This window comes from Pseudorca crassidens, chromosome 2, assembly GCF_039906515.1.
Source record: "Pseudorca crassidens isolate mPseCra1 chromosome 2, mPseCra1.hap1, whole genome shotgun sequence".
NCBI classification, from domain to species: domain Eukaryota; kingdom Metazoa; phylum Chordata; class Mammalia; order Artiodactyla; family Delphinidae; genus Pseudorca; species Pseudorca crassidens.
In genome coordinates, this window is record NC_090297.1 from 164,519,959 (window position 1) to 164,547,846 (window position 27,888).

General features: G+C 52.1%; 2 protein-coding genes and 1 pseudogene across 2 annotated transcripts in view; 2 read left to right on the top strand and 1 right to left on the bottom strand.

Annotated features, from left to right (window-relative positions):
- The window catches only part of CAPN2 (calpain 2), a 62,182-nt gene extending 40,997 nt beyond the window's left edge, over positions 1-21,185 (bottom strand). The window contains exons 1-2 of the mRNA XM_067729665.1: positions 20,932-21,185; positions 16,308-16,377 (exon numbers count right to left, since the gene is read on the bottom strand). Coding sequence (XP_067585766.1) covers positions 16,308-16,377; positions 20,932-21,168 — 307 coding nt within the window. The 5' untranslated portion in view covers positions 21,169-21,185. The remainder of the gene's footprint in view (positions 1-16,307; positions 16,378-20,931) is intronic.
- On the top strand, positions 11,597-12,499 carry LOC137220083 (poly(A) polymerase alpha pseudogene; annotated as a pseudogene).
- The window catches only part of LOC137209638 (calpain-8-like), a 101,193-nt gene continuing 94,471 nt past the window's right edge, over positions 21,167-27,888 (top strand). The window contains 2 exon segments of the mRNA XM_067711185.1: positions 21,167-21,287; positions 21,355-21,542. Coding sequence (XP_067567286.1) covers positions 21,167-21,287; positions 21,355-21,542 — 309 coding nt within the window.

The window sequence follows — 27,888 nt, forward strand, 5'->3', positions numbered from 1 at the left end:
TAAACAGGGTTAATGGAAAAAGGAAAAATTAATGTCTCTTACACATAGTAAAAGGCATTTATCCTCACTCATCATAAAAGAAACATAAAGTAAAACTATACTAAGATACCATTTTTCACCTTTCGGATTGCAAAGGTCAAAGCATGATCATTTGGAGAGGCTGTGGGGGAATGTACATGCTCAATCCCGACAAAGGCAATTTGAGGATATCGTCAATATACTCCAGCAATTCCACATGTAGTAATCTTTCTACAGACATACTCATGTGTGAAAATAATGTATGTGTAAGGTTATTTATTGCAGCATTGGTTGCAACATAAAAGACTAAAGGTAAATGTTCATCCACAGAGAACAGGTGAAACAAACTCTGCTCCCTCTACGACAATATTCTGTGCAGCCCTGAAAAGAAACGAAGATGGTTTCTGTTGATACGGAATAATCTCCAAGATGTGTTAAGTGAAACAAAGCAAGGTACAGAACAGCAACAACAAAAAGGGGGAAAAAGAAAAACTGGGCGAACATAGTATTGGCTCCCCTTCTGTAATTCATATCTTCACAAACTGAAGTTATTTTTGGATGATTTATTATATAGAACATGTGTCCTATGTGCTTAAATCGTAGTTTTATTACCAGAAACTCTAGTTTATTGCCTTCAATAGATAACTGGTTATGTCAGTATTTGCAGCAAAAAAAAAAAAGCTTAATATCAGGTCTTCTAAATGAAAATGATTATCTTTTGGTAAAGTCTTCCATAATAATTGGTCTCTAGTCAGTAAGAACAAACAACCAATCAAGTCACTTATTCCTGTGTCCCCTAAAGTGTGTTGTGTAGAAACTAGTTCCTTGGGGTTAACAGATGCTCCCTGAGAAATGGGTTCTGTGGTCAAGTAAGTTTGGGAAATGCAAAGCTAACCAGGTCAAGTGTGGAGACATCTCAGAGCCTTTCAATAATTACACACTGTGACCTTCCCAGGGGTAAGGGGAGTGGGGTATAATATGAATGTTACCCAAATTTATTTGACCCTGGAACCCTTGCTGTTGACATCTCACACAGGCAGGGACCATGGAGCTCACTGGAGATGCTGGCTTACCTTGTGAGGGCACAGGAGCCGCTGGCTCACCCTGGGAGGTGCTCCAGGAGCTGGGCTGCTCAGAACCAGATCTTCCCTGGGGGCCCAGTGAGCGGCTGTCAGGCATCAACACTAGCTGCAGGGCCCACCTCTAGTGGCTGAGGTCCTTCTGACAGCACCCATGTGCTTTTTCCTCTCTGCAGGTTTTGACATCCTCTTCTTTCTGGATTGTCTATACTTTATTAATTTAAATTAATTTAATTTATTTTTGGCTAAAGGCTTTGGGTCTTCCTTGCTGCGCGTGGGCTTTCTCTAGTTGCGGTGAGCGGGGGCTACTCTTCGTTGCAGTGCGCGGGCTTCTCATTGCGGTGGCTTCTCTTGTTGCGGAGCATGGGCTCTAGGCACGCGGGCTTCAGTAGTTGTGGCTCGCGGGCTCTAGAGCGCAGGCTCAGTAGTTGTGGCATGCAGGCTCAGTAGTTGTGGCTCGCGGGCTCTAGAGCGCAGGCTCAGTAGTTGTGGCACGCAGGCTTCAGTAGTTGTGGCTCGCGGGCTCTAGAGTACAGGCTCAGTATTTGTGGCGCATGGGCTCTAGAGCTCAGGCTCAGTAGTTGTGGCATGCAGGCTTCAGTAGTTGTGGCTCACAGGCTCTAGAGTACAGGCTCAGTATTTGTGGCGCATGGGCTCTAGAGCTCAGGCTCAGTAATTGTGGCACACAGGCTTAGCTGCTCTGCGGCATGTGGGATCCTCCCGGACCAGGGCTTGAACCCATGTCCCCTGCATTGGCAGGCGGATTCTTAACCACTGTGCCACCAGGGAAGTCCTGTCTATAGAACTGATTATTTTTCTTTGTAATATATGGTTTCATTGTATGCCTTTTCTTGGGGGGGCGTTTAGGCCAAAACAATTTCTGAGGAATGAGGCGAGGCATATCTAAACACTTAACACCTTCTGACTCACCACCTGTCATCTGCCTTTCTCATTCTGGGAGCCTGATACCTCCAGAGCCCTGCACACAAGCAGGGACAAATGTCAGAGCTGGGTCACTAGAGGTCCTTGACCACCCTGGCTCCCTGCGACATTTCCCTTCAGCAGGTGGCTGCTGGCCCCGTCCATCACTGAGGCAGCACACAGGGCCCTGCCCAGAGGTTCCTGAACCACCCTGAAGGCCTGCCAGCAGGCTCGACAGGCTGACCGCTCCCACATCTGGGCTCCCCCGACACCCAGCTAAGCTTCTGCCCCTCCTTTCTGTCCTGGGAGACACTCGGCCAGTACAGGCCTGTGAGGCTGGGGACCTTCTGCCCTGCTGCCTATCCTAGAAGCCCACCTGGGTGCCCCTCCCTACAGGAGCCCACAGCCCCCTTCCTCTGCACATCTGCACCACGTGCAGACGAAACTCCCCAGACAGAACAGTCCTCACCCTGCACTGAGGTGGGACCTCAAACGCAAGTACCGAGGGAAAGGGACCCGTGCATTTGCATGCCCTAACATGAAAATGACCGAGAGCAGCTTAGTGGGGAAAAGGGAGAGGTAGGGTTCTGGGAGTCTGGAGCCGGGGTAGGGGTGGAGCAAATAAAAAGCACGAGAGAAAGGAAACCAGCCGAGGCCGGGGCGGGGGCGGTCCAGGACCTCATGCCAGACCTGCCCCTTGAACTTGGACTTGGGTGGGCGCAGAGGTTCCCTGCCCTCCCCAGTGGGGACTTCTGGATCCCTATAAAAGGCGTATCCCGCTGGAGGCTGTGTTCCTGCCCGTTCCCTTAAAGAACTGCCCTTCTCATCTTGCTTCGCACCCATTCTCTCACCTTTCCATGCACCTTGCTGCCTCCTGGCACCAGGAGGCCCCTGCACCAACTCCACGCTCTCTGGGTTCCTCAGAGGCTGGCTCTCGGCCGCCCTGTCAGTCCCCTTTGGCCGAGTTTGTCCTTCCAGCCCAGGCCCTAGGGATCACCCTTCCTGCACAACACCCTCTACGAGTCCAGTCCACGTTGTCCTGGGGCTCTCGCTGCCAGCACTGAGCTAGAGGGAGGTCCACAAGCCCGCTGCAGGGTGCCTGCCCACCGGGAGCGCTGGCCCGCTGGATGAGAACCTGGGTGCCGTCAGCCTGGGTGCCAACGGGTCCCAAGGAAGGCTGCGGCTGGGCTGATGTGCTGACCCGCCACGGAGGTGAGAGGGGGAGGTGCGCCTTGGCTGGCCTTCCCGGATCCCAGGCACAGGGCAGGGGCTGCACAGGCACCCACAGCCCCGCGGGGCCTCCAGGTGACCCCCCAACCAGAAAGGAAAGATCCCCTGGATAGAGCTAGGAGGACTGACCCGGATTTGAATCCTGACCCCGCCGCTTAAGATTGTGTAATCTTGGACACATTTCTTAATTTCTCTGAGCCCATGTTCTCTCAGCTGTGGAAGGGGGATAATACACACATATCCTCAAAGGGCTGTTAGGATCAGATGAAAAAGGGAAACTGGGGGTCCTGGATGGGCTTCAGAGATCTGGAACCCGAAAACACTGTGTGCACCTTTTGTATGTATGCAAACATATGCATTTTCTAGGGAGGAGTCAGGTTTCCTTCCCCCTCACACCCCCAAAATTAAGAAACAACAGAGCCAGAACATGGAGTTCAAATTCCGGCTCTGACTCAGGGCAAACTACTCTCTTTGTGCTCATTTCCTCATACGTACAATGGGTTTCATGATAGGAAGTGGCCTCACGGAGTTGAGAATTAAATGGGAGGAAAAAAGTCAAGCATTTAGAACACTGTCTCTGAGGGTCTGCTCTTTTTATCTTCTAAGTTTATAAGGGAGAAAACTGAGGCCCAGAAGAGGTGACGTCTCGACTGAGGATGAGTTACGCCCTGTTTCGGAAAGGGAGACAGCTCAGGATGGGGGTGCACGTAGGTGGGAAGGAGGAGGGAGTGAGACCGGGGAGGACTCTGACCTGCTGAGTGCTTTGGGGGCCCGTCTCGTCATCTTGAGCCCCTGCCGAATCTTCAGAAGCAAGCAGGGGGGTGGGGGGACGGTAAATAAAGGTAAAGGATGCGCAGTGATGAGGATGTAGACGCAAACGCATTTACCCAAAACCCAAGAAGGGCCCCTGCAGTGACGGAGCCCCTCACCTTCACCCCTGCCCGTGCCTCACCCGGGACTGTGGCCTTTGCCCCCTACGCCCACCCCCACTCCAGCGCAGGACCAGGGGCCCCGATACCCGCCCCCTGGGCTGAGGCTGGCTTCGCGGACTCTGCTCTGTCCCCTCACAGAAGACAAGGCAAGAGGCTCCTTTAACAAGCAAACTGCCTCCCCCGTCTCTGCAGTCTGATACTCACTTTCTCTCCCCGCATGCCTTTCCTGTGGGTTTTCACACACAACTTTACTGTATTTTGTGCCTACGGCAGAGAGTGTTCATGCATTAATTCTGAATTTATTCACTTGTTCAATGCCTATGTAGTGTCGTTCTCTCTGGCCCACGCTTGGGCACCTGCTGAGATCACTTAAGCCACTTTTCTCAAGGGACCTCAGGGAACCCCCTCGTAGTTCAGACCTCCCCCTCCCCTTCTAATCTGCTTGGGAAAAGGAGGCTTGAGTAGGATCTTGGTTTGTTCGTTAAGCACAGCTGCCTCACCCTCCTGGACTCGGGCACCCAGGCTACCTGGATAAAAGTTTAACTGTCCCCAGCTGGGCTGCCCTTGTCCGGCTCCTCTGCAGCCTCGCTGTGACCGTGACCATGTACACACAGGCTTCCCTCCACTGCACACACTCGGCACGCCCAGATCCCCACCCTCTGAGCACACAGCACCCACGGGCAGACCTCATGAATAGCTCCTTTAAGCTCCGGAGCCCTCCTCTAAAAAGATAAATTCATGCAGAGTCACGTCGATACATTTCCAGAGCTGTGCTCCCCGGGCCTCTGTGTCCAGTCCCGAGGGTCAGCGCTGAGCACAGGCCGAGGACGCCTGGGGCCCATTGTACTGGGGAGGGGTGGAATGGGGCTGGAATGGTGATGAGGATTACACTGGTGGCTGCTGGAAGTTTTCCCAAGAGGGGAGCGTGATATTCGTTGTGTGTGTTCTGCTCCTTTCCCTCCCACCATCACTGTCTTTCCTCCACCCACCGGGAAGCGGAGCAGAGGACCCGGGAGATGCTGGCTGCCGGCCCACCTGTCCCGCTGCAGCTCCATCACTCTAGGGCATGGTGCCTGCTGACAGTCCCAGGAGGAGGCAAGCTCTGTGAGGGCAGGGACGCTGCCAACGCGGAGCACGTGCTCCATGAAGCAACACAGGCCGAGGAAGCTCTTCATCTCGGAGGAGAAAGAGTGGACAGAACATGAAGCCCAGGGCCAGCCTTGCAGGGCTCTGCACCCCTCGCTGCTGCTTCCCGTGGCTCCTGGGGCACACCAGCCGCCCCGAGAGCCTCTGAGCACCTGACTGGCCTACGTGCTTCTTCTGCCTCCCACCTGGTCTCAGACGTCCCTCCTGAGCCAGGTCTAGAGAAGGATGCTTCTCACGCTTGGGCTCACCAGCTGGCATGGGGAACAATGTGGAAACACCATCAGAGAAGACGGGGGGTGAGCCCCAGGACTCAAGTCCAAACGGGTCACACAGACTGTAGGGCCATGGGGTTCGAAGAGGGCAGCTTGGACTGGTCCTGAGAGCGAGGTGGAGGTGGGGTGGGAAGCGCTTGCAGGGAGAGAGAAGGTCAAGTGCAGGCACCCGAAGGTATGGGGGGTGGCGTGGCACCGTCCAGGAGGGTGGGGAGCAGGGCAGAGGGGGTGCGAGGACCCTGGGGGTCTAGGGAGGGCAGAGTCTGGAGATGGGTTACACTTCTGCAGAGTCTGAACTGACCCCGAGGGAATTTAAACGAAGGTTCCCTTTCACCCTTTCTTCTTGTGCACAGACCTTCCAGGCACAAGAAAATACCACTTGCACTTTCCAGAATGGGCTTCTTCCTGCTGGGGAAGCACACACTTTGCTCTGCTTCCTCTGTCCCACACCTTCCCTCCACCTCTCTCCTTAGTCGTCCTTGGGGACTGTCCCATCCCTTGCCGTTCCCCTCCTGTGTCCTCACACTGCATCCCAGCTGACCCCTACTATAGCATGATCAGAATTTATATTTAATTTGTCCGTTTAACAGTTTCCCCCACTGGCCGTCACTTCCCTGATGACAGGGCCTCTGGCAGTAACGTCAGAATGGACCGGTGACAGGCAGGTACCCAGAGCAGGAATCCAGGTGAGAACTAGGGCCCACCTGGAGTAATGGGGGCTTGGTAGGTAGAGAGGCTGGGAGAGGCGTGACGAGGGATTAAGGACCCAGAACAGGGAGGACCAGATGGATGTGGGAGAAGGAGCTGGAGACAAGACGAGTCTGGTGCAGAGAAAGGGCCGTGGTGTTTTCTGTCTTCTGCCTAAAGTCGCAGCCCACTGCCCTTTCGGTCACAGGCACCCAATGGCCGAGTGGAAGCAGAAAGGGCCTCGGGGCCCGCAGGGTGTCTCAGGAAAGCTCGGCACCACCAGCCCAGCCCGCTGAGTGCCCCTCCGCCCTGCGTACTGGGAAGTCCCAGAGAACAGAGGACTCACCTGCCCCAACCACGATGGGCTAGTGTCCGAGCAGCCTTGGGTCACCACTGGTGACCATTATTCAAAGGGGAGGAACTGTGGCATCTTCCCAAAACGGCAGCCACGATATTTCCGGTTTCACCTGTTCTTCTAGGACCTTGCCCTTCCCCACCAGGGGGTGGAATCTGCATCCCTCCCCTTGAACCTGGTGGGGCCTCTGTCTGTCTCAGTGAATAGATATGGCAGAAGTGATGCTCTGTGACTTCTGAGGCTCTCTCTCTGTAACTTCTGTGTAAGAAGTGGAGCTCCCTTAAAGCCTCCATGGAAGAGACCACACAGGATGCAGGAAGACCCCAGAGATTCAGCTGACGAGCCTCCAGCCCAGGCACCAAACACATGAGTGGGGGGCCTTCGGGTGACCTGAGCCCGTCCCCATCTGACTGCAACCCCACGAGGGACCCTGAGAGAGTCCCCCCTGCTAAGCCCAGCTATCTATACTTCAGAACCACAGGAGAGAATGAGAAAATGATTGCTGTTGTTTCAAGCCTTTGATGGTGGGGCAGATTGCCACGCAGTAGATACAGGTGCAAGGAGACCAGGACCTTCCTGAAATCTGTGCCTGGCCAGGGGCAGTAAGAGGCCCCTGCCAGCTGACAGAGTCTGCCCCTGGGGGGGGGGACGTGCCTGCCCAGACACCCAATCACTCTGCGGTCCCCGGGGCACCCCAGGACCTGAGATGCACCGCACATGCCTGCTCCGGGAAGCTGATGAGACAGACGGCCCGCCAAGGGGAGCGTCCCGAGACGTGGAGTGGGCCGATCTCCTCCTCTGCTGCAGCAGCTCCTCTCCATGGGGTCAAACATCCCAGCCATGCCGCCCTGACTGCAGCTCCATGTTTCCTCCTTCCCCAGGACGACGCTTACTCCCAACTGTGGCTGGCTTAGGGGGGGGTGATTCTGGACGTGTGTGGGGCTGGTCTTCACCAGCTGCCAGAACAGGCATCACACCCTGGGTGCCCAATGACTGCCCTCCGCCTGCCCCGTGGTACTTACTGTGTCCATAGCCTCCTTCTCTCCCCGGATCTACCACGGGTTGCCCCCCAGGACCGTTTTTGCTCCCCTTACCCCCAAGGGATTTTTGGCTCTGTGTGGAGACATCTTGGGTTGTCATGCTTGGGGAGGGCTGCCAGTGCATCTAATGGGCAGAGGCTGGGAACGCTGCCCCGCGTGCCGCAGCCCTCGGGACACCCCCATGATGGAGAATGAGCCGGCCGCAACCACCAGCAGGGCCGAGGTCGGGGAAACCCTTCTCCCTCTCAAGTCCTGCTTGTCCTGTGTTTCATCCCTGCAGGGCTCTGTGCCTTTGCTTTTCCATGGTGACAGCTAGATAAATGATAAAGGGACCAAGATATTGAGGCTACTTCTCGAGACACTGGTATTTAGCAGTCTCCAGCAGACCGAGACCCTGCTGGCAGAATAACTGTCTCCTGGCCCAGGCAGCCTGGGGCGTCTCAGCTTTGGAAGGAAGTCCTTGGGAGCCAACAGGCGCTCCCCCAGCCCCGGGGCTGCTAGTGCTCCCCAGAGGAAGTGCACACCCTGCCAGTGCCCGGCCCTGCGCCATGGCGGCCGATGAGTCCCACGGGGCCATCCCTTCCGTGACTGCTTCACTGTCTGGAGCAGCCCAGAGAAGGGCACCCCCAAAGCGGAATGACCCCCTACACACAATCACGTCTCATTATATCGGCACTGTCGGGGGGAGGTGGAGGTGCTCCGTTCTGCTCACATCCCAGCCCTGGTAAACACGGGGCTTCAGCCGCCTTCCGTGAGCTGCAAGCGTGACTGCAGCCAGAACAAATGATCCGAACCACATGTGTGCCCTCTCCCTCCCTTCCCCCTGCCGCTCCTGAGGAGCGGGGCCCTGAAAGGGAGACGGAGAAGGGAGGATGCAGGCGGATGAGGACGCCGAGGCCTCAGGGTCACACTGTCGCACACCGAACTTGCACGGACGAACCAGACTCTCGGAAGGGAGGCCCTGCCCCGTGCCGCCCTCGGCTGCCCTGGACCGGGAGGACACAGCCTCCCGGTTGTAGGTGTCGACTCTGCCCCCCAGCTCCCCGCGACCGTGGACGCTGCGGTCACTACCAGATGGCGGAGTTACCAGCCAGCTCACCGTAGCCCTGTGTCTTCCTGCCATCCACATCCACAACCTCGCCTTCCTCCCCAACCCCTCCCTGCGCAGAGGCCCCAGCAGGCAAGGAGGTGGAGCCAACCCCATCTGAGATTCCTACTCCTCAGAATTCCTTCCTCACCTCCCGGAGGAACCAGAGGGTGAGGATCCACTTTCCTGGTTTCCTGGGGGCCTTCACAGTGTTGAACGAAAGGTAAAGTCTCAGTGCAGCTGGGGCAGCAAAACACAGGGGAGAGATCACGTCGGGGATTGCGGTAAGAGTGAACGTTAGAGGTTTTCTCACTCTGGTCCTGATCCCCAGAGAGAGAGAAACCATCAGTCATACAGCCTTAAGGTTCTCCGCCTCATGGGAAAAGGAAAGGACAGACATGTCACCTTGTTCCCATTTCACAGGTGGGTAAGTAGAGGCTTGAGACTGAAAATAGCAGGCGCGCTACAGGCAAAGCGAGTGCTGGGAGAGGAGAGAGCCCAAGTGTGGTGGCAGTGAGGAGCCTCCTGGCCTTTTGGGAAACATCAGGGAGCAATGGCCATTGCACGAGCCCTGAAAGTTGGAGCAGGAGACTTCACCGAGTCTCTTGAACTTTTCTCCAAACATCAGCGCCTTGGTCACCTCCTAATGCCAAGTGCTAGAGACGGACCCCATTGGTTGTTCAAGACACAGCAGGGCATGCTCCATCTCCCCTCCCCAGCCTCATTTCCGTACTCCCCTCAAGCCACACTCTCCCCAAAGGTAACTTGCAATTTGCAGTGATTAAACCCTTCTAAGTGTCAGCCTCTGGCACTCTGAGCTTTCCATGCATTATTTAATTTCATCCTCAGAGCCCTCTGAGGTAGATACTACTATCATCCCCATGTTATGGATGACGAAACCGAGGCTTAACGAGGACGGTGATTTACCCCATGTGATAGAGCCAGGAAGCGGCAGAACCAAGAGGCCAGCCTCTAACTGACGGACACCCAAGTCCTCACTCTGGACCTTGCCATTTACAGATGCTTACTGATGTACGTGGCTTGCTGGTCTCTGTGTGGAGACCATCCCACCCCGGAAGGTCAAGGATGGGAGGCCGGATCCCAACGCTGCAGTGGCCATAACGCACACGTGGCTTTTCATGTCCAAACTGAAGAAAATTAAAAATTCAGTCCCTTGGTTGCATTAGTCACACTTCAAATGCTCCACATGTGGCTTGCAGCTACCATATTGATAGTGTAGAACGTTCGCAGCACGGCTCAAAGTGCTGGTGGACAGTGCTGGTCTAGAGTCTGCCCCCCTGCACACAGGTCACCCAACGCTGGCCCAGCCAGAGCAGACTGCCCTCCTCCTGGGGCTTCCTCGCCCCACAGTTGCTGCCCAGGACCCCACTAGGCCTCACAGAACACATGGCCCTTCGTTTCTGAAATCCCCTGGATGGGGGCCTCTCTGTGGCTGATGCCGTGGGGGATGATCTGAGCAAGGGTCTCAGGCCCTGGGGTGGAGATGTTACTGCTCAACAAACACGATCTGCAGCCTGGTGCCGGCGGGGTGTGGTGGAGAGTGGGGACTGCCAGTGGAAGTCACAGAACGTCAGAAGTAGTGAGACCTTACGGAACTAGGATCCAATCCCCTCAACTCAGAAATGGAGCAGAGTCCACACGGGGATGCGGCCTGGCTCCTGGCTCAGGCAGCACCTGAACAAGCGCAAAGTCACACTCTGACCCACAGGTCCACGGGGAGCCAAGGAACCGTGTTAACTCTTTGCAAGTTTCCTCTGGCTTCGGAGGAACATGTACATGACAATGGGAGGGGGGATTCTTTGGGGAGGATTCCCACTGCCTCTCCTCCCTGGGGAGAGGAGGTCAGGGACAGCCAAGGAGAGATGTGCCCAACTTTAGGCCTCGGATGAGGCAGGAACCCCGCTGTGTGACTGCCAAGGCTGGGGCAGCCAGGGCTGGACGGGGCCGCCGGGAGATTCATCCCTGGCGCGTTTATGGGCCTGTCTCAGGTGCAGCAGGAAAGGAAGCTGGGAGCCCAGGCAGCAGCCACAGGGGAGAAAAGCTGTGAAAAAGCATTTGTAACCAGAAGAGCTGCCGGGGAGAGGACAGGAGGACTCACGGACCGCACACATCTGCCCCAGGAGCTGGGGGAAGCCACTGGGGTCGGGGACGCTGAGGGCAGTGCTGGGGCTGGCGGTGAAGCCATTGTTTTAAGAAACAGGAAAAAATATATTTATTTTCCCCACCAAACCAGCCAACACTTATTTTCTAGTTCTTTTTTTTTTTTTTTTTTAACTACAAGCACTCTTTTTTTAAAAAGGCACCTACAAATTCCAATAGAGGGGCAGCCTACAAAATCCCGGACCAGTACTCCTGAAAAGTGACAAGGTCAACCAAAACAGGCTGAGAAACTGTCACAGCCAAGAAGAGCCTTAGGAGACATGACAACTAAATGTAATGTGGGGTCCTGGATGGGATCCTGGGACAGAAAAAGGACCTTAAGTAAAAACTAAAGAAAGCTAAAGTATGGACTTTAGTTAACGATAATGTATCAATACTGGTTCATTAACTGTAGCAAATGTCCCACACTTAATAATGTAAGAAGTTACAGTAGGGGAAACTGGGCTGGTGTGTTTGGAATTCTCTGTACTATCATCTCAATTTTTCTGTAAACCTAAAACTGTTCTAACAAAGTCTATTAAAATGTTTAAAAGGCACCTATTAAAATGGCTTTTAAAAATTATAATTTAAGGGGGTTGGATCCAGGGCTGAGGCAGGCACCCCTCACCCCCGTCTCAGTGGGTCATGCCCAGGGCGGCAGCGGGGGAGGCAGATGACTGGGCAGTGTCCGCGCAGGAGACCATGTGGTTTCCAGTTACAACGCAGGGATCACAGCAAACACAGCTGCCGCAGAAGCACTATGGCATTACCTCTCCCATCAGCTTAGCAGCCCCCAAGGAGACTGACTGCCTGCTTACACAGAAACTAATTGAGACTCTGAAGCCCTTTGGCGTTTTTGAAGAGGAAGGGGAACTGCAGCGCAGGATTTTTTAATTTGGGGAAAATTAAATAACCTGATAAAAGAGTGGATATGAGAAATCAGTGAAAGCAACAATCTTCCACAATCTGTAATTGAAAATGGTGGTGGAAAAAGTTTTACATTTGGATCTTAGAGATCAGGAGTACATACAAAAGGTGCCGATATTAATGCGTTGTGTGTTGTGTGTGTTGCACGAAGACACGTTGATCGAAGTGATTTTTTCACCTCATTCTATGATAAGTTGAAATTACAGGAAGAAGTAAAAGATTGAAGAGCTGTTGAAGAAGCATTTGTACCAGTTATCAGACTGTGTTCTGATGGGATAGAGATTGATATTTTGTTTGCACGATTAGCACTGCAGACTATTCCAGGAGACTTGGGCTTAAGAGATGACAGCCTGCTTAAAAATTTAAATATAAGATGCGTAAGAAGTCTTAATGGTTGCAGGGTAACCGATGAAATTGTACATCTAGTACCAAACACTGACAACTTCAGGTTAACCCTGAGAGCTATCACACTGTGGGCCAAACACCGCAACGTCTATTCCAATATATTAGGTTTCCTCGGTGGTGTTTACTGGGCTATGCTAGTAGCAAGAACGTGCCAGCTTTATCCCAATGCAACCGCATCAACTCTTGTACATAAATTTTTCTTGGTATTTTCTAAATGGTATGTGTTTAGATTATATTAAAATAAAATGGATTGTAGACACTGAGAAAAATATATAATTTAAAAAGTTATTTACAGTATTTAAAAATGGGAAAATAGGGAGAGGTTGAATTTGTTCAGGACTCTACAATTTGCCAATGTGTTTGCCTATATTAATCGCATTTTTCATCACAGCCCTGGGAAAGGAGTATTATCATTATTCCCATTTTATAGAAGAGGAAACTGAAGCTCAGAGAGCTTGGGTAACCTGCCCAAAGTCACCCAGGCTAGCAAGCAGGGGAGGAAGCAGGAACTGGAAACCTCCTTCCTGCACGCTTTTCCCACTGGCCCTGCCCTTCCCCACTCTCTGCTGAGCCGGGCTGTGGGGAGGGGCACCCCGTAGCCAAGCATCTCCTAGTGTTTGGGGGCCCACGTGACTTTTAGGGGTAGAGGCAGGGTGATCCACCTCTGAGGGGCCAGGTTACAAAGACACGGGGCTGTGTGGTTTCAACAGCTCTGACAGCGCTGGCAGCCTCGCGCCTTCCCCCAGGAAGCCGAGGGCCTATGGGGGCACCTGGCCAGGGCAGCTACCTTCCTCTGAGAGCTTTGAAGGCTCTGGGGCCCATGGGGGGCTCTGAGGGGGCAGTGGTTAAAGCCCAGCAGTGGCCCAGTGAAAACCAAAGGTAGGAGGAGCTCAGCTCTGGGACCTCCTGGGCTCCTGGGGCCACTCCATGGCCATCACCTGTAAGAAGAGGCTGAAAGCAGCAACTCCAGAGCCATATTTAGCTGTAGGGCCAGCCTGGCCGAGGTTCAGCCTGGGTCTCCAGCCCTTCCTGCAGATGGGCAGATTTTTCTTCACTGACTCAGTGCTGAGCCCAACCAGGGTCTGCAAAGCAGATGGCTCACGTCAGAGCAGTTCTGCAAACATGGCTGGAATTACTTTGGTGGGGCTTCCAGCTTACCCTCTGGGAAAGTGGGTGGGAGCTGGTGGATTAACCATTGCTGGGCAGCCCTGTGAAGGGAGGCAGGAGGCTGAGAAATGTACAAGTCCCAGGATGGGCCCCGCCCAGGTTCACTGGTGAACTGAGTGAGTCTCAGGGTAGAAAGTACAGGTAGGAAAATAAATTTTGCTTTGAGAATTTTACCTCCAAAATCCCTCAACATAGCCTCATGGCCACTTGTGATGGGAGTGAGAAGAGTGTGGAAAGCTTTACAATCAGATCAGGGTTCTTTCCTTTGGCAATTTTTAGCTTTGTGGCCTTGCATGGGCTCCCCACCCCCTGCCTCCAGATAAGATAAGTTTTCTTATCTGCAGAGTGGAGATGGAAATATTTACTTGGATGATTACATGAGACAATGCAATGAAAATGCCCCATGAGTTGCATACTGTTATACAGTGATAGGGGCTGTTATCGTTCCTGCTCTGAGATAAGAGATCTGCCCTCGGTGCTTTGATTCTCCAGCACAAGATTTACACTCAGTGTCAGGCATGAGGAACGACCCTAGAATAGCTGACTGCCCCGTCGTAGGGGATCTCGGAGGTCACCCCGTTGACTCTCCCCCTCCCTCCCATTTTCAGAAGAGACTGAGGTTCCAAGTGATGACGTGTCCAACGTCTGCCAACTAAGAGCTGAGCCTTGACTCATATCTCTGGTTGTGTGGCCAGGTGTCACTGCCGCAGCCCCCGTTCCTGATGCTTCTGAACCTGCTGGGACCTGGTGACAGTCACCACCCCATGCCCACCCTGTGTCCGGATGCCAGAATCAGAGCGAGAGTTCAGTCCACCACACTTCACAGATTGTAATCAAACCCAGATCCTCCAAAATAAAAGGCCAAGAGGACAAAACGGCCAATGTGGTGTAAAAAAAACCTTAGAAATCACAGACCTGATTACTGAGAAATGTTTTAAAGGACTTATGCTGAATCTTGTTTCTATTTGATTTGGTCCATATCATGGGGATTTTTACCCCAGGGAGTGTAAGCTTTGCGACTCCTCTCCAAATGGCCTGACAGTATTTAACCAGGACTTAAATCTTGCAATTTGGCCCTTAAGATGTCATTAAACTTTAAAGTAGATGCTTAGTCTAGGTGTGGAATTTAGCCCGGGTATGACAGTTGTCATTTTTTTTCCAGATTTCCTAAAGCCCCCATGGTTGGTCAAAGTCTCCATCAACTTCTAGCCCCGTTAACTTCCATTTTCTCTAACCACTGGACTTTCCTGGAGCACCCACCTAGGTGCCCTAGGCCCCCTGGGCATCTCTCTTTTGTGGGGGAGAGAAGGTGGGAAATGGGAGGTACGTTTTCTGTGGGTAAGAATGTGCTCTGGCATCTCAGGAATTTGCACACAGAGGCTGAGCTCAGAGAGCCACCCAGCCCTGGGTCATGCTCTCGGAGACCCATTTCACAAGGGGCTCCCAGTTGCCTGTCCTAACGATTCACACAAATGCCCTGACATCCCTCAGAGACTGAAAACTTTCCATGCCCCTTCTGGGGAGCCTAGCTCAGGGGTTAAACACACAGACGCTCTGCATTTGCATTCCAGGCCCTCACTTCAGCTGTTGGATGACCTCAAACAAGTCACTCCCAGCCTAGCTCAGGGGTTAAACACACAGACACTCTGCATTTGCATTCCAGGCCCTCACTTCAGCTGTTGGATGACCTCAAACAAGTCACTCCCAGGACAGAACCTCTGCTGGGTGGGCCAGGAAAGAAGGTACAATTCAAGATGATTAATTTTGTTACTGATAGACTGGTCTGGAAAGCAAGTTGGAGCTGATGGCTCGAAACAAGTTTTTGGTTATTCGCAGCAAATAATCTCCTCCAGCGATCATAGGCCCATATCTATTATGAGTAAAAAAAATGAGCGTGGATTCTATGAGAATCTTAAATAGTGGTCCCAGGCCCCATCGTTAAGACTTCTTTGCAGAACCCTCGGGTCCTGTACAGCAATAAACAACAAGGTCCTACTGTATAGCACAGGGAACTATATTCAATATCTTATGATAAACCATGATGGAAAAGAATATGAAAAAGAATATATGTATAACGGAATCACTTTGCTGTACAGCCGAAATTAACACAACACTGTAAATCAACTTTACTTCAATAAAATAAATTAAAGAAAAAAAAAAAGAAAACTTGGGGGCTTTCGTGCCAAAGCTGGAGCAGATTCCAATCTCAGCAGGCACTATGTCCAGAAAATCAGAGCTCAGCTACAGAGAGCAAAGTTTCAGACCCTCACGATTCAGCTACTCCAGTTGAACTTACTTGAATGAACATTTCAATTGCCTCTGTGACAATAAGCGCCCACATTCACTGTTGTGATACCATGGTGAGCTCGTCCTGCAAACACTGAGAACGCCCTGGTACGTTAACTTCCTCCCAGCAGTGAGTGTGAGGGTTTCCTCTTCCTCCACACACTGAGTCACCATCCCACCCCTGAACCCCAGAGATCTGATGTCTCAGTGCTGCAACCGGGCCTGGGCTAGGCCTCCCACCTGGCCCTCAGCCCAGAGTCTGACTGTTCCATGGGCCACTAGCAACACGGGCCCCGGGACATACAGACACCAAGGGTGGCTGAGATGCAGAAGCTCCTCCGTCTTCTAGTGGGAGTGTCTTTGTAACTTCAACAACTAGCCCAGGGCAGGGGACCCAGGAGGCCTCACCGCACATCTGTGCATTTGTCTGCCGCAGCACCGGGTCCTCAGGGGACAAGACATTCCAGGAAGCTTCTAGAACTGGAAATTGCCAAACTCTCTGGCAAGGGAGCAGAGCCATAGATCATCCCTCACGCCTTCTATCCACAGCCTTTCAGACAAGCCCCCGTAGCCTGTTTGAGATGCCATCACTTACCCAGGGCTCCTTGGCAGATGTCTGTGCGAGTGGCCCCTCCAGTAATAAATTGTGGATCATCGCAGATCTCCTGGAAACGAGACCCACAAAGTGCTGTCAACCCACCTGCCACGTGCTTCTGTAGTCAGGACACCTCGCTTCCCAGAAGGTGCATCGGACCCCCTCCGCCCCTTCCCCTCCCCTCTAGGGAGAGCTATGCAGTTACAGTTAGACTGCCACGGGACCCCAACGCTCCACACCGCCTACAGCCCACTTCATCACGCTACCTTCCTAGGGCCAGGGCAGTGCCAAGTCCAGCCTCCTCTGGGGGCCTTGAGACGGTCCACGCTCTGGAGCTGCCCCGCCCGCTATGCCGGTCCCTCTCTGTTCCTGCATGGAATTCCTCCCTCTCCCACGCTCTTCTCTCCTTTTCCACATCTTACCATATCTCAAGACCCACTGCCACCAACTCCACGAAGCTCTCCTTCACAGTCCAGCCCTCACCCATCCTTCTGATCCTGAATCCCAGAGTATGTGTACTCTGCAATTTAGCAGCTAGTTGTGTGCTATGTGGTGGTGCTGGTTACCAGTCTGTCTTCCTAACACTCACACGCTTCTTGAGGGCAGGGGAAGGTATCTAGCCTTCTGGATTCGTCCACAGGCCATGATACTTGGGGGTCCACGTACTGTGAGCCTGCTGTGTGTCAATACTGTGTGTGGTACTTTATCTCAGGCAGCCCTTCCGGGAGCACAGATGGACACCGACACCATTTCACAGGTGGGGAGACAGGCTAAGAGATAAAGCCACATATCCCAAGATACACTGCTCGTAAGCTGTAGATGGCACTGGGATTTGAACTCACCGGTGTAAACCATATATTCTTTCCCTCCTGCCCTGCCCCTAATGGATTACTAACAAGCCTCCAAGGGCTGTCCCACAAGTCGCCTGCTGGAACCTAACCCTGAACAGTGCTGGCCCTTCTGCAGCCCCCTCTGAGTATGCTTCCTGATTCTGAAGAGCCCCACCCCAAAACCACAGAGGAAGTCAGGGCATGAATCTGGGTTTCCCTCGGCCGGGACCCCTTGGTTGGTAAGAGCTCCACCCCAGAGCGCCCAGCCCCCTGTACCCATCCCCCCACCCCCCTCCCTGTCAGGCAGCAGCTTTTCTTGGGTGAGGCCTGGATCTAGACCCTGGCCATCCCAGCTTAGGCTGTAGGCTCTTTTGGAATCCGCAGAACACACTCCTTTCATGCCTCTGCATTGTCCCTTCCCTGTTAAGGTTGGGCTGTTTGGGGGAATGACAGGGACAGTGAGAATGCTTTTCTGCGGAGGCAAATGAAGCCAGCTTGGCCCAAGGCCCGCCAGCCAAACGCTTATCCTGCTGATGGAAGAGACTGGGTTTGGTGCTGGGAGCCCAAAAATCATACTGACAATCTTCAGTGTGCCAGGCACTTACCCTAGAAGGATTTTTCCACTATATTTGAGAAACTTCCTCACACCTCTGGCACCCTCTCCAAAGAAGGAAAAGTTTAGAGTGGCCCTTAGAGATGCTTCAGGAAATTGAAACTTGTCCACAACACGAAGGGCATGGAATTAAATACGGAACTTAACAGTCCCAGGAAAGGGGTTGAGGGCTTGGGCCTTGGAGTCAGACAACCTGGGTTTGAATTCTGGCTCTGTCACTTCTTATATGGGTTCTATGACCCTGGCAAGTTACTTCACCTCTTTAAGCCTCAGTTTCCTCATCTGTATAATGGGGATGGCGCTGACAAGTGTACCTACCACATCAGGTTGTTCTGAGGGTTAAATGAGATGACTATGTCCACATGCCTTGGTAAGAGCTCTATAAAAGTCACCTACTATTAATTATTACTGGAGGAGTTGATCATAATCACTGAACTTGAGGCAGGAGATGCAGGTGTGAGGCTAAGTTCAGCCAGCTGAGTATAAACAAATCATAAACCACTCAGAGGCCTTAGATGTTTCAGGGTAAGGTGGGGACTCACACACCTGCCCTCGCTCCCACCCGACTGGTGGTGCCGGCTTTTTCCTCGCTGTGCCTCTGCGTCAGCCACAGGGACTGCAGCCCTGTGCTCCTCAGCCTCCTTCCCAGCCCCCAGCCCTCTGTGGCCAGAGGAGCAGCCCCCGCTCCAGGGCTGGCCTGCTCCCCTGCCTCCCTCCTGCAACCCTACTCTCACTTCCTGGTGGCTCCGTTTCACCGTCTCCCCGCTGCTTTTCTCTCTGGGACCCGACATATAACACATTCCAATTGCTCTCATCTGAAAACCAGCCTCTCAAGCCCTAGGTCCCACTCTCCCTGACACTTTTCCTCCTCTCCTTTCACAGGCCCCCTTCTGGAATTAGCTGGGCACGCTCTTCATTTCCGGTTCCTTACTTTGGGGTCTACAGCCATCCGGCTTCTACCCCATTGCAATTCTATGCCACTGCAATTGCTCTGTTACAGTTACCAATGACTTGCTTCCATCTAGATCCAGTGGACACGTGTCTGTTCGCCTTGGCTGACCCGAACCACAGTGGTGTTGGAGAAGGCAGAGAGGGCGGCTGTGAGCTGTGGCTCTTGGACACCCATAGGCTGGACACAGTCCTGGCTCCACCCCAGACACCTGTATGAGCGAATAGCTAACCTCCCCCGGCCTCAATTTCTTCAACTGCTGAATGGGACAATAACAGCTACCCTCCCCCTTGGGTGTGCAGTGAACACCCTGTCCCGCCCTAATCTGGGGCCCTAAAATGGTCTCGGATCTCTATTTCCCCATCTGGAAGTCCTACAGGCATTTCCAACTGTTGGGTGACCTGTCTGTGGTCCCCTCACTAGCTCCTAAAGCCTTCAGGGGCAGAAACCATATGCACTGTGCCTGGCATTCAGTAGGTGTTCAAGATACGCTTATTGAGTGAATGAAAGAATAAGCAAAGAAGTATGTAAATTCACTTTGTAAACTGTAAAGTGCTATACAAATGTAAGGCGAATACATTCTCGTTTATCACTTTCACAGCTGTAATTCTGTTTGAGGCTAATTAGTCTTGCATTCACTCATTCCACAAATAGTCAGTCTTTGTTCACAGATGTATCCCAATCATTTAAGACACTGGCTGACATATAACAGGCACTCGATAAGTATTGTTAAATGAATGAATGAACGAATGAATGCATACTCTGAATGCACTGGGGATAGACTGGTGCACAATACACACATGGTCCCTGCAGTTCACTAGGAAGGACAAACAAATATATGTAATTACATTTATAAGTTGTGAAAATGCTATGAAGGAAATTAGCAGGGTTCAGTGATAAAGAATAACAAGATGAGAAGGGGGCTGCTAAGAATGGTCAGGAAAGATCTCTTTGGGGAGGTGACATCTAACTAAGTCCCAAAGAGTAAGTGAGCCAGACCCCAGAAAACCAGGAAAGAGCATCCCTGGCAGGTGAGGCAGGAAAGAGATGGGTGCCCTTGAGAAACTAAAAGGTGCTGGGCCTGGTGCACCAGTGGGGAGAGGAAACTATGTAGGCATCGCCTCTTTTAGACGAAGAAACGGAGGCAGGGAGGTTAAACGGCTCACGCAGGTTAGCAAAAAATGAACTCAAGTGCTCCAGGCCAAGGACACTTCCTACTGAACTTGCTGCCTACGGGCTGGATTTGGAGTAACAGAAGGTGACTAGCGGGTGGGGGTGAGGGGCTCAGAGAAGTGGGAGCAGGGCGGGAATGTTTATTTCCCTAACAGGAGTCTGGAGCCTGTATTTCCCAGGAAGCCTCCTTGAGGTTTGGTGGGGGAAGATCGGTGAAGTGTCCCATAGGACATGGGGCCAGGAGGGGTTCCAGGGGAAATAGGATGGACAAACTAATCAGGAAGGAAACTGTTCCAAGGCCTGCCAGGGCAAGGAGGACAGAGACCCAGCGGGGCGGGATAAGGGAACACCGAGGGGCCCTTGAGATGCAGGGGTGAGGATTCTGGGAGAGTGAGTAAGGTGCAGGAACTGGCTCCTGGCTGCATCTCCCCTGTCCTTTTGATAATCCCCAGGGTAAATGTTACAGGGAGGTCGGCCCCCATTTGGAAAAATAAACAGGAAACTCCGACTGGATAAATCTAACCGTGGCTGCATGAGGCAATCCTTAGTCACAAAGGACCAGGCCAGGCGTGGAGTTTCTCCCTTCCTGAAGCAGTCTAACCGAGTTAGAGACCGACTTTTCCCGGTTGGATAGTGTCTCACTCACCCCACCCCCACCCCACCCCCGGCACCCTGCCTCCCTTCTCCGCAGACTCTCTCCCCACCGGAGTCCAACAAGTTTTCTCCAGGTTCCCCCTATATCAACCCAGTTTTTGTGAGTTTTTTTTGGCGGGACTGCTAGTGGGATTTACGGGCAGCGTGCATTTCGGCCCGTCCTGCGGGCGCCGTGGGTGGCAGAGGGGTCACGGGCGACCGCGGAGCTTCCCCCGACCCCGCGCCTGCAGAGTCCCCGGCTGGGCAGCGCGGGGACGGGGCTCCCGGCTGCGGGGCTCGGCTCTGCGCGCTCCCCGGGCTCCCCGCGCGCTGGGCCTGGTTCTCGGCTGCCGCGAGGCCCGGTCGCTGCGCCTCCGGTCTCCGCGCCCCGCCCGCCCCGCATCCCGCCGCGGGCCCGCTGCCTACCGTGGGCCGCTTCCACTCGATGCCCCGGGTCTTGCTGGAGTAGGGTCCCAACTCCTTGAAGCCCAGGGAAGACGGGAGGGCCGGGAAGGACGGGTCCTGGAAGAGCGCCCCGGCCTCCAGGCACTCGTCCCGCAGCGCCGCGTAGTCCTGGTTGAGGTACTTGATGGCCCTCTCGTGCGAGCCCAGCCCCTCGGCCGCCTCCCGGTCCCTCGCCAGCTTGACCGCGATGCCCGCCATGGTCGGCCCGGTGTCCGCGCTGCGCGAGCGAGAGTCTCAGCGGCTGCTCTGCGCGTCGCTCCGCAGGGGCGCGGCCAGGGTTCGGCGCGCGGCAGCGGGACTGGGAGCGGCCGCCGCGGGTGATGATTCACCCGGCAGGGCAGCGCACTCCGCGCGTCGGGGCGTGGCCTGGCCGCTCCCCGCCAGCTCGGCGCGCGGCCCTAGACCCTGCCGGCCGGCGGCCTGCACAGCGCCGGCGGGAGGACGGCGGCGGCGGCCCACGGGTCCGGTGCTGCTACCTGCGGCCGGCGCCTGGGATGGACGAGCCGGCTCGCGCCGTGCACCTGGGCGTCCTGGTGGAAAAGTGGGGATTCAAACCCAACCCTGGGCGAAACGCGAGGCTGGGGCTGTCCTGACTCTCCAGGACACACCCTGTGAGTCAGAAGATCGGGGAGAGAGCTCCAGGGGACTAAATTAGCTCTGTGAGAAGGTTGTCCCTCCGCTATAGTCCCAATTGGCAGATGGGAGAACTGAGCATCAGAGAGGTTCAATGACATCATCCAATGTTGCACAACTAATTAGAGGCAGAACAGGAATTCTAAGTCACCAGAGGCATGTTACAATCATGACCAGTAGCTACACACTGCTACTGGTTAGCTATATGATCACAGATAGGGTGGCTAGATTTGGCAAATAAAAATACATCCACCTGTAATAGGAAAGAACAAATCTGACTCCATATTAGATCTGTTTTGTTGCCTGTGTTTAGTCATGCTGGCTCCGAACCTTTTGTAAAAGAATGTTATCTACAGCCTGAAATATACAGGATAGCCTATTCTCAGGGCCCTGACCTTTAAGAGTACATTCATATAGAGATAAAAAGTTGCAAAACAGAGAATAACTTTTGTTTCATTGGAGGTTTACAGGAACATCTTCACCTGACCAACATGAACAGCTACAAGAAGGAAGGATTCCAACACCAAGAAGTTTGCAACAACCAACCATGCCCCTCCCTCATCTTGCCTTTAAAAATGCTTTGCTGAACTTCTTGGAGAAGTTGGGGGCATTTTAAGCATGAGACAGCCTTCTTGCATAGCCCTGCAACAAATCTTTCTCTGCTCCAAACTCTGTTTCAGTTTGTTTGGTCTCGCTGTGTGTCAGGCACATGAACTTGCGTTTGGTAACACACCCAGTTAAATTTGATTTTCAGGTAAACACTAATGATTTTTAGTATAAGTATATCCCAAATATTGCACGGGGGCATACTTAAACTAAAAAATTATTTCCTACGTAGGGGAGCAAAATTTGCCACCCCAAAATATCTCTCTGGCATGTGGATTATTTTGAGCTGAAAACAGTCAAGGCCCAAAAGACTCAGGAAGAAGCTTTGACCTTCCCGGTAACTGCCTAAAGAATTTAGATAAAGGGCCTCTTTTCAGAAGAGAGCCATCACCAGAGATGTGTGCAAAGAATGTGGGCTCACTGTGGTGGGGAAGACTGGCCTAGAGACCAGATTCCTCCCTGTGTCCCATTGTCTCCACCTGGCCCAGCAAACATCTGTTTACCAAATATTTGCTTTTCCATCTCCAAGTCAATTGTCTTCTGCCCCTTTGAAGTCCCAAACCCCTACCACCAACATCCTCATTTGTCTTTAGCTGAAGATGGTGTTTAAGGAGAGGGCTTCAGCCAGTTTGGCGAGTTACTCAGTTTTTCTGGCTCTCTCCCATGTATACGTGGTATTAAACTTTTATTTGATTTTCTCTTGTTAACCTGCCTCATGTCACTTTAATTTTTAGACCAGCCGGAAGAACATAGAAGGGTGGAAGAAAATTTCTTCTTCTCTAATTGCTATTTATCTGAACCTCAATTTTAACTGGGAGGACGGAGTCCATATTGGTAAAGCCTTTAGAACACTGCCTGTGTTAGGGGCCACTGTGACCATTCTGCTCGTTGAAGAGGTAGCGTGAGATTCTTGGCTCATACACAAGAATGGGTGTGTGCCAAGGAATGCGGTCGTCCCTTCCTCTCCAGCTCTGTGCTAATATGGAAGAATTCGTGTTTCAGTGGAAAACTATGCACTGTTTAGAACAGTACTTCTTTTTTTAATTTTTTTTTAAATTTATTTATTTATTTTTGGCTGCGTTGTGTCCTCGTTGCTGCGCGTGGCATTTCTCTAGTTGTGGCGAGCGGGGGCTACTCTTCATTGCGGTGTGTGGGCTTCTCTTGTTGTGGAGCACGGGCTCTAGGCGTGCGGGTTTCAGTAGTTGTGGTGCGTGGGCTTAGTAGTTGTGGTGCGTGGGCTTAGTAGTTGTGGCTCGCGGGCTCTAGAGTGCAGGCTCAGTAGTTGTGGCACACAGGCTTAGTTGGTCCGTGGCATGTGGGATCTTCCCGGACCAGGGCTCAAACCCACGTCCCCTGCATTGGCGGGCGGATTCTTAACCACTGTGCCACCAGGGAAGCCCTAGAGCAGTATTTCTTAACTGAGGGTGAATTTGCCCCCTCCTCCCGGCCTTGGGTGACACTTGGCAATGTCTGGAGATAATTTTTGTTATGATGGGGTGCTACTGGCCTCTATTGGGTAGAAGCCAGGGATGCTGCTAAACATCTCGGACGTCTAGGACGGCTCCCCACAAAACAAAGAATTACGTGGTCCATGTCGACTGAAAAAAAGAAAGAAAAAAACACAACGTGAGAGCTGTGAGTTAAGTTTTTTGGGGGCAAAATGAGAATTATAGCCTGGGAGACAGCCTATCAGCTCTGAGGAACTGCTCCGAAGAGGTGGGAGGACAGTACACATGTGATTTTGGTGACGGGGGATACATATAGTCAAGCTCACATCTTGGCAGAAGGCTGCAGCTAGTCACAAGGAGACGTCTCCATGAACGGTTTTAGTGCTTTTCTAGATGTGAGAAGGTGCAAGAAATTGGGCTCATAAAATCTTCTCCTGAAAATATCTAACTATCTAAAGGCCTGTTCTGCCAGTTTTTCTCAGAGTACAGAGCGCCTCATTCCTGATCTCCACCCTGAACTCCTTTCAGCGGGTGTTGAAGGTCAGCAACTTTGAGAACCAGATGGGAAGTGACAATTGTTAGTCAGCACCCAAGATGTCAGTAATGCCGAGGCTGAGAAAGTCTGGTTTAGAGCACCTTCTCCCAAGTTATCTGATTCCAGCCTTTCACTGTTTTTGAGTCATTTTACAACCAAAGTTGTAGATAACAGTAACAGTGCAAAATAATTTTTCTCTACATGCAAATTAATTCTGTTCAGTGTGGGGCGGAGGATCTCCCTCCCCACCGTGGAGAAGCCAGTTGAGTCCATTTGCACATTCATTTCAATATTCTTTATTCTTTACTTCATATAAATCTGTGCCTCTTTGACTTTTCCTTTGAATCAGTCATAACGTATGCTTAGTTGCCTCATTTAATTAATAAGTTAAATAAAATCTTTAAAGCTTGTTCCTTTTATATCCGTATGTGAGTCATGATTTTACCTTTTATTTTTTTTAATTATCTTTTAGTCTGAGGAAGACCAGATAAAGTGGCATTTTAGTCAATCTTGAAGGACAGTTTGAGATTTGAATATTCAGGATTTTTTAGTGAAACAATGATCTGTCAGGAAAAACTGAAAAGTCTTTGGAATTACAAAGTATTCCTGGTGTTCTATGGAATTAGGTGAAGACTAATCACCCTGCCAGGGGTCAGATCTGCAGCGGTCTGTGCCTTTCACAGTCTTCAGGGTATTTTACTACTCTGTGCATTGTAGAAATCGATAGTAATGCAAATAATGATTGTCCATGTATATGCAAATGAACTTCTTTGGGTAGAAGCGCAATCAAACAGATTCCCTCCCTCAGTTTTGCATCTATTAACAAATTCCATTCAGCATTCCTAATTGTTCTTTTGCATTCTCCTTTAAACTATTTTTTTTAATATCTACTGGTTCCCTCATTTATTCATGAGTTAAATCAAATCTTTGACATGTAGTTATTTTATATTTGTATGAGAGTCATTATTTACTCTTTTTGTGTGTGTGTGTGGTACGCGGCACTCTCACTGTTGTGGCCTCTCCCGTAGCAGAGCACAGGCTCCGGACGCGCAGGCTCAGCGGCCATGGCTCACGGGCATAGCCGCTCCGCGGCATGTGGGATCTTCCCGGACCGGGGCGCAAACCCGTGTCCCCTGCATCGGCAGGCAGACTCTCAACCACTGCGCCACCAGGGAAGCCCCCATTATTTACTCTTTTAACAGACACTTTGTGGACAGGCTCTGTTATGTCATGTGCACATTATCGCCTCTTAATAAATGATGGAGAAATAAATAAAATGGGTGAGAAATATTCAAGTGAAATAGAGGCATTTTTCTTGGATAAGAGATGGATATTGGGCACTCGATGCGCTAACTTCAAGTGTTTACAGGATAGTCCTGGAGAAGAGGAAGTGTATTCCTTCTGTGTTGCTCCAGAGGGAGAAGTGGAACTAGTGATCGACTTAAAGGGGCACAGATTTTAATTCAACATAAAAACTAATTAAATAGTGGCTTGTGACGCAGAGCTTCCAGCAGCACTGGCTGTGTTCAGGGGGTCAGGGGTTCCCCAACTCGGCTGAGTATCAGAATCACCTGGGGTCACAAAGTGTTTGGTCTTTAATGATTGAGGGCCAGCCAGATGGGGGTCCTTCTGCTGGAGGGGCTGCAGAGATAGGGGCTGGTGACCTACGGGATTCTTTCATAGTCAGAGATTCCATGGCCTCAAGGTTTGCAGGCAGATGGTATGAGCCAGCCCTGCAGGTACTTTTCCATCGTTGTAAGGTCGGATCTTAACAAACGGCACCACGAAACCGAGGAAAGCTTCAAGTGAGCTTTATTGGGGAGCGCTCCCGGGCGAGGTTCACTGCTCCGAGAGAAAGGGGCCAGAGAAGTCGCACCTGGGCGAGGGTTGGGCAAGATTTTATAGGGGAAGAAGGGAAAGGGGTGTGGTGAATCTGGGAGGGCGCAGGGTATTCCTTATTTGGGGGTCTTTTCGGGTATCCTGGGGGAGGGTTTGTCCTGCCCTGCGAAAGGCGGGAAGGCTGGGCCGGGTTCAAAGTCCCCAGGTCAGTTTCTGGAACTGGGTGGTCCGGAATGTCTCCAGGGCAGTTTCTGGAACTGGGTGGTCCGGAGAATTCGGTCTGATGCAACCTGTGAATCTGATTGTGTTCCCCTGCCTCGGGCCAGTTGGCCTTACAATCGTCATCAGGGTGCCAGCCTCCTCCTAGCTTTAAAGTCAGCACTGCTCTTGTTCATGAGGGCCACACACCCATTCTATAAGTGGGGGGGAGTGGTTTGCATATGAAGGAACTACTCTGTCCCTCAGAATCTTTGGGGGATTGCCTATTACTCCCCACTTTCTAAATTTCCCGGATTTCATAGGATTTTCGAATTGCATTGGCTGCCACGAGTATTTATTCACATTTAAGAACGGAGCCCTTTGGACCAAGAGCTTCAGGAGTGGAATTCCCAGGCACTCCATTTCCATGGAAACAGCCTCCATTTGTGTTTGGTTTTGTATTCACCAATTTTATTCCTCCTCCCTCAATCTATCTTGTCCTTGACCAGGTGTTCACATGTCCATTTCTTACACTCTGCTTGACCAAACTTTAGTCAGGTTTCTCTCTTGCCTCCAAGTCTGAGCAAACACAGAAAAAGCAGACCAGGTCCCGCTTATCAGCTTCTCCCGGGAAATCTCCTGACCCCCAGCATGACCTTTTCCCATCAGACCCCATTCGTTTCCCCTTGTTTGTCCAGCTTCCCCTCCAAAGAGTCTGCTTATTTCTGTCGCCCCTCCTTTACCCTATTAAAAAACAAATTGTTGTTTTGTGTTTTCTTTTTTTGATTTTGAGATCCTTGCAGCTTTCTGAGACCTGAGAGTTCCCCCTGTTGCAACAGTCTTTCTTTCTGATAGAAGTCTTCCCCACCTTAGTCTGGATGTGTTTTTACCTGACATCCTCCATCTCCAGTTGGCACTGCCCGATGGACGGGTACCACTGCCACCACCAGGCTCTGCTTTCTGTACCCTTGGATGAAATGGGGGACACAGGCACTCATTCCTAAGTCACAGGTTTCTGGTGCAAGTGTTTTACGAAACCATCCCAGTTGAGAGCAGAGGAAAGAGACAACCCTTCCTGGAAGCTGTTAATTTCCTTCACTGCTGGGCCACTGAGCCCCCGGGGGCTCTTGGGAGAAAGCTTGTCCACCCGTCCAGCAGCAGAGTGGGCAGATTTCTCCTCCAGCCGGTCTGCTGGAGGACAGCCCATCCTGGGAAAGCACCTCCTCCCAGGCAGGTGGCTGAGGTTCCCCTTCCCAGGCCTTTGGGCGACAAAGGCAAACCAGCCATAACAGAAGCTTCCTGCAGCCCTTCACAGAGGAACCCCCTCGTCACCCGGGAGTACCATCCTCTGGCCCGGGCCACACCCTCTTCTCTGCAGTCCTGGCCGATGATTCGTCAGCCTTCAGGGCCTCTGCACACAGGACTCTGCTCACAAAGGAACTTGGTGGTCCTGAGCTACTCATATTTACTTATAGTTACCCATCATGATGACTACACCCGCCACTGGACAAGGTTCAGTTTTTAAAACCTGAATAAACACTGCTCTGTACTTTTCAAAGCCTCTCACATGATTCTATCTCTCTGGATCCAGCAAAATCTCCTTCTGATGGCATAATCCCTTCCACAGGAACTCACCAGTGCAGACAGACAGACAGACAT